The following is an 11,877-nucleotide window of genomic DNA, read 5'->3' on the forward strand; positions in this document are numbered from 1 at the left end:
ATCAATCCTATATAATTTGATCGGGTCAAAACATTTTTCAAACACAAGCCAAAACTGATTTTTAGGGATGTAGAATCGCATTTGTAAGGGTCAGACACAGTTCAATGTTATATTCAAATTTATTTTGTCTGATCCTCTATATATACTTCAAACCAGAAACTAACGTCAATTGCCATATTGTGACGTCACGTTTTTCGCGCCATTATTTATTTTTCTTTCATAGAAGAATGAAAAGAATTTTTCGACCAATCACATTTGAGTATTTACCATGAAAACAGAGAAAAATTAATTATAGAATGATGTGCGCCACAAACCACCCAAAACATGTCACCATCAAGGTTGACAAATTATGTCCAAGAAGTTCACATGAATTGAATTTTCACTGTTTTTCATTGATGATTTGTTACTTCTCTCACATCAGTCACAGTACAAGCAAGCCATCCAGTAACAAAGAGGGTGAATCAAGGACTTGGTCTGGAGATGCAACACGAGGAACAGGCTTTGGATATACTGACATGGAAAGCAATGTCACCATCACAATGGATACAGAGGAAGAGATTCAGAAACGAGACAAACAGAACATCAAGGACCGACCGGAATGGATGGTTAAGAGCACAGTACAAACCACACCTTCCAGTGATGTTATAGATTTGGTAAATAGGCTCCACTGACAATCACTACCTCATTATAATATAATTTATAAGCTGAGAATCTTTTTTCTTATTTCTTAAAAGTTGCATACGCACTTTTTACCATTTTATTTTAATGGTCAATGTGTGCAGCTAAATTTATATGAAGCTCAAATAATGGAAAGGGCTACAATTATGTGTGTGCCATATATATTGTACAAATCTTTTTTCAGATTTCTTTTTTGAATGACACATGCAAATAATACAATAAGGGAAATTAGAAACAGGATTGTATTGATGGGAAAATAGCAAAACTTTTATTGCAAATGATTGAAACATTGATAAAATCATATCAAGGTATCATTTGCTTGAAAATGTCTTGTTTTTTATAACAAAGATTATACTGATTTATTACTAGCCTGACCGAATGGATATTGCTGGGCCATCTGGAGTGGAGCCTCCTAAACACCCAAATACCAATGAGATAGAGACTTTGTTGATTATACACGAGAAGAAAAGACGTGGTCCTCCCTTACCTGGGGCTTCAGGGATCCAAGGACCCGACAGCAACAGTTCAAGTAGTGACTCTGAAGATGAGAGAACCAATAAACCAAAACCAGCAGCAGCATCAGGTAGTGTGCTCACTAGTACTTTTAACATAGTGTTAGTATAGGACTGTATCCCACATCATTGGAGAGGGAGAATTATGTAAACATATCAAATATAATGCACAAATGTATCGTGTCATTTGTTAACTCACCTGTACAAAAGACTAGGGGGTTATGTCATGATACAGCATCCAGAACAGATATTATTGTGTTAATGAGTTGTATAGAATTAGTGATTTTGTTATTGAATTAACAGATACCTCTGATCAAAACTGGTATTATGATGACTTAAATAGATATTAAGAATGCTATGCAAAGGAAATACACAACAATACTATGAAGTGTGTATCTGTTGATTAGCAATACAGTTATAAGAAGCTCAAACCAGTAAACATCAACTAGACGTAAGTTCACATTTAGAATCTGTTCTCTGTTATACAGTGGAGGAGATGGAAAGCGATGAAGAAGAATCCATCCCAATGGTTAATGTTGATGGTGAACCAGTTCCTTATCATGAGGTCACAGATGATATGGTGGCCAAGATGTCTGCTGTAGAGAAGGAGGAATATATTCGAATAGGACAGGAGATGTACCAGGACATGTATGAGTGATGTCTGGTCAGTCAAGGACAGGAGATATACCAAGACATATATATGAGTGAGGTCTGTGGTCAGTCAAGGACAGTATGTGTACTAGGACGTGTATGAGTGATGGCTGGTCAGTCAAGGACAGGAGATATACCAAGACATATATATGAGTGAGGTCTGTGGTCAGTCCAGGACAGTATATGTACTAGGACTTGTATGAGTGATGTCTGTGGTCAGTCAAGGACAGGAGATATACTAAGACATATATATAAGTGAGGTCACTGGTCAGTCCAGGACAGTATGTGTACTAGGACATGTATGAGTGATGCCTGTGGTCAGTCAATGACAGGAGATATACCAAGACATATATATGAATGATGTCTGTGGTCAGTCAAGGACAGTATGTGTACTAGGACGTGTATGAGTGATGCCTGTGGTCAGTCAAGGACAGGAGATATACCAAGACATATATATGAGTGAGGTCTGGTCAGTCCAGGACAGTGTATACGTATGTACAGGGACATGTATGAGTGATGCCTGTGGTCAGTCAATGACAGGAGATATACCAAGACATATATATGAGTGAGGTCTGTGGTCAGTCCAGGACAGTATGTATACTAGGACGTATATGAGTGATGTCTGTGGTCAGTCAAGGACAGGAGATATACCAAGACATATATATGAGTGAGGTCTGTGGTCAGTCCAGGACAGTGTATGTACAGGGACATGTATGAGTGATGTATGTGTACAGTTCACTCTAGGACAGGATATGTGTGATAGGAAGTAGTGTTTTGTAAAGTGAATTTTCACTTGGTAAATAATTATGTAGAGCGATTGACTTAAAATGTCTTGTAAACATTTTATTGTTGAAAAGAAATCAATTAGAATATATATGCCCTATAAAATCCAAAATGCCAACATCATTTTGACCTAAAGATATGCACATATTGTGAATTATATAAATTTGTACACTGTATATTGTGTATTATGCTAAAATCTGAAGTGCTGATCACTTACTGGTATATTCTATGTGTACACAAAAAATATCAGGCAAAAGTTATAAGCGTCCTTCTTAGTCACATTCATCAGACAGTGGGTTGTTAAAATCGCTCTGCATCTGTGGTCCATCCTTAATCTTGTTACAGCTATTTCTTGAGATGTACTGGGTGGATCTTCCTCAAATTTCATATGTAGGTTTCCCTTAGTTTCTGTTCATTTTTGAGACTGATCTGGAAAGCGAAATGTCGTACACGCAGCCATCTTTGATATTGACAGTTGAATATTGTTTTTTTCTTGAGAAGTTAAAGAAAGTTTTGTCTGAAAATTGATGTGTAGATTCCCCCTTGGTCCATAGTTGTGTCCATTCAATTTTTAGTCTGATCTGGAAAACAAAATGGCCAGCAGGTAACCATCTTGAATATTTCCACAATTGAAGTTTGTTTTCACTATTTCTGAAACTTTAGGACCAGATTCATCTCAATCAGTAGTTGTGCCCATTCAATTTTGTTTTAGGATGACAAAATGGCTGACAAGCAGCCATGTTGGATTTTGATTGTTGAAGATAGATATTGCTATTTTATGAGGTCATTTGACCCAAAGGGTCAGGATGACCTATATCCATCGTGTTTCGTCAGTCGTCGTGCGCCATCTGCCGTCCCTAAGACTTTTAAGGTCATCTGACCCAAAGGGTCAGGATGACCTTAGCCATTGTGCTCCGTCCGCAGCCGTCCGCCGTGCGTAAAACTTTTTATTTCAAAACGCTACTCCTCCTTAACCCTTGGCTGGATCACTACCAAATTTAGTGTGAAACATCATTGGGTAGGACAATTATATTTTTAGATCATCTGACCCAAAAGGTCAGGATGACCTATAACCATCGTGTTTCCGTCCGTCGTCGTGCGCCATCCCCGCGTGCATAAACTTTTCCATTCAAAACCCTACTCCTCCTTAACCCCAAGGCTGATTACTTCCAAATTTAATATTAAGCGTCATTGGGTGAGGGCAATCATATTTTATATAAATGAGACTGGTCTGACCCCTGGGGCCAGAGGGGTGGGCCCCCAAAAGGGAACTTAGACAAAATTTTGCTTTAAAACCTACTCTTCTTGAACCTTTCAGTGGATTACAACCAAATTTGGTTTGAAAAATAATAAGCGGATGGCAATCAAAATAATTTATATACATGAGGCTTGTAGGACCCCTGGGGACAAGGCCGAGGCCCCAAAAGGGGAATTTAGCCAAAATTTTGCTTTAAAATGCTACTCCTCCTTTATGCCTTAATTGATATTACAACCATATGCCTATTTAATATGATACATCATTGGGGAAGGGCAATCCTAATTGATATAAATGAGGGTGGTCCGACCCATGAAGACAGATGGGCATGGCCCAAAAATGGGAACTTATTGACTTAAATTTTGCTTTACTAAGTAAGATGCTGCTCCTCTTTTAAGCCTAAGCAAAATGGATAAAAACCAAATTTTATCTGAAATATAACTGGCTGCGAATAGACAATTTATGGTAATGATGCTGGATTAAGGGGTGTGTCCCTGCTGTAAGTGTTTGTCAGATGACCGTTTAGGCCCATGGGCCTCTTGTTTCTTGTGAAATACTGGAGGGACATTTGTTAAACCACATTATTAGCCCACCATCTGATGATGGGCTTTTCAGATCGCTATGCAGCCATAAACAATCCTTGTTATCGCTATTTCTTGATAAGTACGTATACTGAAGGGATATTTCTCAAACTGCATGTATAGATTCTCATTGGTCCCTAGTTGTGCCAATTCAATTTAAATTTGTTCTGGGGAAAAATGACTGACAGGTGGCAATCTTGGATTTTGATAATTGAGGTTGTTATAGCTTTTTCTTGAAAACCTTGAAGAATATTTCTCAAATGTGATGAGTAGGTTCCTCTTGGTCCCTTGTTGAGCTAATTCAGTTTAGGTTTTTGATCAGAAAAACAATAACTTTATTCTTGAAAAGAACTGAAGGGATGTTTTTCAAGGATAAAGAAGGGAAAAGTAAAGAGAAGATCAATCTGACATGAAACGAATAAAGATCATTCAATGGTGGGCGCCAAGATCCCTCTAGATATCTTCTTAGTCCCTAGTTGTGCATTCAGTTTTGAACGTAATCAGGTAAACAAAATGGCCGACAGGTAGCCACCGTTGATTTTGATATTTGAAGATTTTTAGGTCACCTGAGACAAAGTCTCAAGTGACCTATTCTAATCGCCTTTTGTCCATTGTCGTCTGTCGTCCGTCCGTAAACAATTTACATTTTTCGACTTATTCTCCAAAACCGCTTAACCAAAATCAATGAAATTTTGCAGAAAGCTTCTATGGCTGAAGGTCAACCAAAATTGTGAATTATATGGTCCCCACCCCCAGGGGCCTGACAGGGGATGACAGCTTAATGATATGCACATGTTGGCCCTGACTGACCCCTTGGACTGATGGGTGGGGCCAAAAAGTGTCAATAAGATTAACTGAAATATTTCAAATCTCAGGTGACCGATTTTTTGGCAGATCTGGAAATCAAAATGGCGGACAGGTTGTCATCTTGGATTTTGACAGTTGAAATTTGTTATCATTATATTTCAGAAGTTCTTTTGTATCTTTCTTAGACTTCATATGAAGGTTTCCCATGGGAAAAGGAGGGAAAAGATCAGTCTTTCATTTTGACCGATCCAGATCATTATTTTTTTCTACTGTTATGATTGATAATTGTGTTGTGCATTGAGGATGTTGATCAAGAGTGATATATGTCATAGAGTTGATTAATATAAAACAGACTATCGTGTATTGTAAACAACATGGTTTTGTATTTATCTCTTCATATTTATATCATTTAGTGGTAAATAAAATAAAGAAGTATTTACCTCATTTCAGTATTATATTTATACACCCTCACCTCACTTAGTGAAAAGGGGATTATCCGGATAATGCATGTGCTCGTATATATTTGTATACAAAATGTACCTGTAAGATACTGTATCTAACAGGAATCCCTCAACAGAATATGGTATCATAAGATCAAGTTCTGTGCCTGATTTGATTTCGGTATAGTTATCGGTGAAGGTGAAAGAGTCATGTGCATATGATACTCTTATCTCAACTGAATTCGTGATTAAGCATCAATCAATTATCATATATATACAGTATATAAAAGTCGAAATGAAGTCTAGAGTGAACAATTTAATTCATTCACAAGTTTAATGCATCATTTATGTAATCATCACAGTCTCACCAAAACTTTTTTTTAGTAAATCCGACAAACTTTACATCATTGAGTCATCCGTCAACATTTGATTCAAATCACTACTAGTTAGAAAGTCCTGAATGGATTTGAACCAAAAAATTGTCAGAAATATACTTGGGGGAAGGGGAACAGATTTGCATAAATGGTGACTGACACCCCTTGGGCCAGAGGGGCAGGGCCTAATAGGGGAGATAGATATATAGGTAAGTCCTTTAAATTACTACTTGTCATAAAGTAATGAATAGATTTGAACCAAATTTGGTCATAAACATCCTTGGGGGAATGGGGAATAGATTTTGCATAAATCGTGACACTGACCCTCCTGGGACCAGAGGGATGGGGCCCAGTTGGAGAAATAGAAGCAACTCCTTTAAATTGTACTAGATAAAAAGTCCGGGATGGATTTGAACCAAATTTACTCCAAAAGATCCTTGGGGAAAGGGGAACAGATTTTGCATAAATGGTGGCTGTGACCCCCCTTGGGCCAGAGGGGCCGGCCCAGTAGGGAAAATAGAGGTAATGCCTTCAAACCGCTACTTGTCGAAAAGTCCTGAATGGATTTGAAATTTGGTCAAAAATATTCTTATGGGAAGGGGAACAGATTTTGCATAAATGGTGACTATGACTCCTCGCCTCGGTTGGAAAAATCGGCAAATTTTAATGAGGTGAATACAAAGGTTTGCTCTGGTTGGTCAAAAACGACAAACTTCTATTTTCACTGCAAAATCTTTTTTTTTTTTTTTTTTTCAGGTTCAAAATAATTTTATTTATCAAAAGCAGGCATGGAATATACAGGTATAAAGTATACATTTGTGTCCTCACGCAGGAGAAGATTCATTCGACACACATCTCTCTATTTTCCTTTTTTGTTTATTTACTGTTTACTTGTAAATATAGATGACAAATGTACATACGTGTACCTCTCAGCTGCAGTTAGAATCCAGACAGTATATATATGTGGCTGACGGGATTGCCTCACCTAACCGTTTTGCTTTCATCTTCCTGTAGTGAGAGGTAATTACGCTAAAGTGACAAATATTTGTATGACAATAATTTATGTAACTTTAATTTATCCTGGTTTACACACGTGGTGCAAATATATCACAACGTTCCATACTATTCATTCATTTTGTAACACATATATCGCAAGAGTTCCATGCTATAAAAGATTTTTTTAAATATATATATATATATATGACTTCACACACGCATCCATATCTACATATAAAAAAAACCACCCATGCACGTGATCACACGCTTACATACATGCTTTCATACATAGTTATATGTTATGTTTACTTTTAACTCACAACACAACCTTATAAACAATAACATCGTCTACCATATATAAAACCAGCCGAGACACTGTGGCCCCGTTACTATTCTATTTATATATATTTATTGATAAGCTTTTATTTGTTGCATATTTCTGCCAGTATTTCATTTGATATCAATTTCTTTCTTTTTTTTTTCTTTTTTTTTTTAAATCTTATATTTAGGTAATTGGACTCGAAAAGGTCAGGATGACCTATAGTCATCGTGCTTCGTCCGTCAGCCGTTCGCTGTGCGTAAACTTTTCACATTTCAAACTTCTTCTCAAGTTAAACTTCTTCTCCAGTTCCACTGGCGCAATTGAGCTGGAAAGTGGTGAGGACGTTAAGGAAGTGTTATTATTTTTCAGCCTCATAAAAACTTTGACATGACGGCCATTTTGTAACATGATTGCGCAATCATGGTTTTCCTGAACAACACCAATTTCAAATTTTTTCTCAAGTTCCACCAGTGGGATTCAGCTCTAACTTACTTGAAATGATCCTTAGACGGTCCTGACAAAGTGTTGTTATTTTTTGGGTCGGTCAGAAATCCAAGATGGCCACCATGGCAGCCATCTTGAAAAACACACTTTAAACTTCTTCTCTCGTTCCGCTGGTGTCGTTGAGCTGGAAATTGGTGAGGATGTTAAGGAAGGAGAGTCAACAAAGTGTTGTTATTTTTTTTGCCTCTTAAAAATTAACTTTGACATGGCAGCCACGGCGACCATTTTGTAACATGATTGCGCAATCATGGATTTCCTGAATAACACCTATTTCAAATTTCTTCTTGGATCCAAAGTCCAGAATGGCTGCCATGGCCAGCAGTGGACTCGCTGCAGAGTATGTATACTACAATAGTAAAAGGGTCTTTAGTCAGGTGACCGTTAAGCCCCATGGGCCTCTTGTTTCACTGCTCATCGCTACAGTCAAAATATAATTTTTATTAGTTTGATAAATTTCTATATTTCACTGACAAAAAGGCAATAAAATCGTTTGTTTCAATGAATCATGTCTGCCGGTGTTCAGAACTTCGGGAATATTCCGACGTTTATACAATAACATGTTACGTTACTTTCAGTCGTCTGCATGAATTAGAATTGGAAAGTTAAAAGCATATAAAGTATAGAAGGGAAAACAATAGTTTAAACCACCCAAAGAGGAAGGGGGGGGGGGGGGGGGGGGGGGGGGGGGGATCCTTATTAAATGTAAAATATTTACCAGTAACGCTGATTCCAATTATTTAAATGCAACATGTTTATCCATTTTTTTTGAGAGTTTGAAAGGGTTGCGTAAAATTGGTTTCGATTGCAGAGTCAAACATTTGTAAATTGTGTTGCCTTTGCTATAATTATTGTATTTTTTTTTTTTTTTTTTTGTGAAATTGTGAATGTCAGATATATCTATCGCATGTAATTATTATAATTTTCATATCATCTGTCGTTCAATATGCGTTAAAACATGTTAACAACAAAACAATATAAACCAACAACAACAAAAATCCTACGACGTCGCGTTCTTTCCCACGCATCAAAATTGCTATGCAAATAAAATTTTCATTTCTACAGTTATAACGTCCGATTCAAATTTGAAAAAAAACCCACTTCCGATGTAAAGAAGGCCTGTATTGTCCATCACATATACATACAATGAATAAGGAAATAGATCCATTGTAACACACATGCATGACATACACGTAGGTTAGATTTAAAATTGAAACAAGAGGCCCATGGGGCCTGTATCGCTCACCTGGTTAGATTTGACCAAATGTCAAAATAATGTTCATGTTCAATTCATTTTATTTGTCAATCCCAAACAATGCTACATATGGTTAAAGTGTGGGGATTCCAACTGCTTTAAAGAAATATAGTAGCGATTTAAAGTAAATACCTCTATTTCCCCTTTTGGGCCCCTCGGGGATCAGAGTCGCCATTTATGCAAAATCTGTTCCCCTTCCTATTTCCCCAAGGATGTTTCTGACTTGATAAGTTTAAAATACATTCATAACTTTATTCCTAGTAGCGATTTAAAGGAATAACCTCTATTTACCCTATTAGGCCCCGCCCCTTGGGGCCCCTCGGGGGTCAGAATCACCATTTATGCAAAATCTGTTCCCCTTCCCCCAAGGATGTTTCTGACCATATTGGGTTTAAATCCATTCATAACTTTATGACAACTAGTGATTTAAATGAATTGCCTCAATTCCCCCTATTGGGCCCCGCCCCTTGGGGGTCAGAGTCACCATTTATGCAAAATCTGATCCCCTTCCGCCAAGGATGTTTCTGACCCAATTGGGTTCAAACCCATTCATAACTTTATGACAAGTAGTGATTTAAAGGAATTACCTCAATTTCCCCTATTGGGCCCCTTGAGTGTCAGAGTCACCATTTATGCAAAATCTGATCCACTTCCGCCAAGGATGTATCTGACCAAATTTGGTCAATATCCAATAAAAACTTTTTGACTAGTAGCGATTTAAAGGAACTACCTCTATTTCCCCTCTTCGGCCCCGCCCCTCGGGCCCCTTGGGGTCAGTCACCATTTATGCAAAATCTGATCCCCTTCCGCCAAGGATGTTTCTGACCAAATTTGGTCAATATCCAATAAGAACTTTTTGACTAGTAGCGATTTAAAGCAAATGTTGACGGACGGACGGACGGACGGACGGACGACGGACGGCCGGACAGACGACGGACGCCGCGCCATGGCATAAGCTCACCGGACCTTCGGTCCAGGTGAGCTAAAAAATGAAAGTGTCGTTATTTATTATGACATTGTTCGTTGCGATGGTTAATCTGATAGTGCCAAGTTATTGATAACATGATAACGAAACCATAATTCCCACTCAAAATCGATAATTCATTCGTTCATAATATTATGTTTACAAAACAAGGACAACTTATGAGCACACAAAAAAAAAAACAACAACAAAAAGACAACAACATATATTTGCATGGAAACCCTTAAAGAAGTACAAGCAAAATACCACGTGCTCTGGTGGAGTGAGCGTCTTCCGCTTCATCAACGACCCCCCGCGGCGCAAAATCCAAGTCAAATGTGGGTTACGTGACATTCCCAGAATGAGAACTAGTGTTGCTGACAACGGAACTAACTAATAGGCACATCAAGAAGCATCCGACATGTCTGACTATTTTCAAATGAGATAATTATTTTTAGTGTCGAAAGGCGGTATAGAAATGAACAAATGCCATACTATGAAAGGCTGCTTTAACTCGTTTTAACGCTTTATTTTTTCACATTTAATGCGTTACTTGTTTACGCTTTTTGATCCAGTTTTTGTTTGTTTGAACAGCCCTTCATACCATATAGTGGTAAATATAGTGCAAAATGTATTTATTGTATATTATGATTTGCATGCCTTGTTAAATGTTATCATGTAAATAATAATATATGAACTGTATTAGAAGAAAGGGCGTTGATATGTTGTAAAAACGTGTGCCTTTTCCTCTGCTCGATTTTGGGGCAATTGAATAATATGCTTAAATCTAAAAGCAAAGTACATGTATAATCTGCAGATATGAATTCTTAAATGGGTAAAGGAAGATTCATTGACTAGCGCAACATATCGTGAGTTGTCTTTGATTAAGCTATCTGACGTTCATATTACCTATGAATGACAAATGGAAGCACATGTGCTAAATGCCTAAATTAATTTTATTTATTGTTGAAATACTTTACAACCATGAAGAATATTGCATTGATTAATTGATTGATTACATAGAAAAAGATTGCGCACTGAATTGAACAATGAGCAATTTCCCAGGAAGATACATATATATATGGATTGTGATACATCGGACTAGCCTGATATGTCATATCAACTGAACTTCGGCAATGGTGAGAAAATAATTTTCGAGGTAAACGTAAACCGTCCCATTCAAATATACTACCGCTCCTGAAGACATGCACGAAGTCGATATATGCCTAGAGCACAAAACAAGAACATTATCATATCTATTATATTAACTTTATATATTTGCTCGCTATTCCCGATAAAACCTTCGACCGGATAAACGTCGAATGTACGAATGTTTTAGCAAAAAATATGTTGTTTGAAACAGCAGAGACCTATATACTGATGGATAGGTCTCTGGAAACAGGGATACTTCAAAATATGAAATGATATGGTCCCAACAAAGAGAGCACATGATTCCACATTTTAACTATCTGCTAGCATGCATCACGTTTTACTAGTGTTTATTTCTATTCAGCAATCAAAATTGTTAAGGAAAATCTAGCGGAATTAATTCGATTTTAAGTTGCTTTTTTGTGTGTTTTTAACTGAACGAAGGCTATATTTTGTGTATTTATGAGCTAGTTTATAATTAGCCTCGCGTTTAACATATAACATTGGGCAGTAAAATTAGATCTACATATAAAACTATAAAGTCAACTATATTGTTTCGTGAAAGTGTTAGAGTTCTACTTCATGAGTTGTGAATATTGATTATAAATTTAC

The 11,877-nt window shown here is 37.2% G+C and overlaps 1 protein-coding gene across 3 annotated transcripts; it reads left to right on the plus strand.

Annotated features, from left to right (window-relative positions):
- Nucleotides 1-421: 421 nt before the first annotated feature.
- Nucleotides 422-5,706, plus strand: LOC117328036 (general transcription factor IIE subunit 1-like; the record flags this gene model as incomplete). Of its 3 annotated transcripts, none has more annotated exon segments than XR_004532785.1 (4): nucleotides 422-653; nucleotides 1,048-1,261; nucleotides 1,679-2,305; nucleotides 2,412-5,706. XR_004532785.1 is itself a non-coding variant. In XM_033885365.1 (3 exon segments), coding segments are annotated over 3 exon segments (616 nt in total), but the record flags the coding sequence as incomplete, so codon positions are not given.
- Between the last annotated feature and the right edge of the window lie 6,171 nt (nucleotides 5,707-11,877).

The sequence above is a fragment of the Pecten maximus genome, chromosome 5 (genome assembly GCF_902652985.1).
Source record: "Pecten maximus chromosome 5, xPecMax1.1, whole genome shotgun sequence".
NCBI classification, from domain to species: Eukaryota; Metazoa; Mollusca; class Bivalvia; order Pectinida; family Pectinidae; genus Pecten; species Pecten maximus.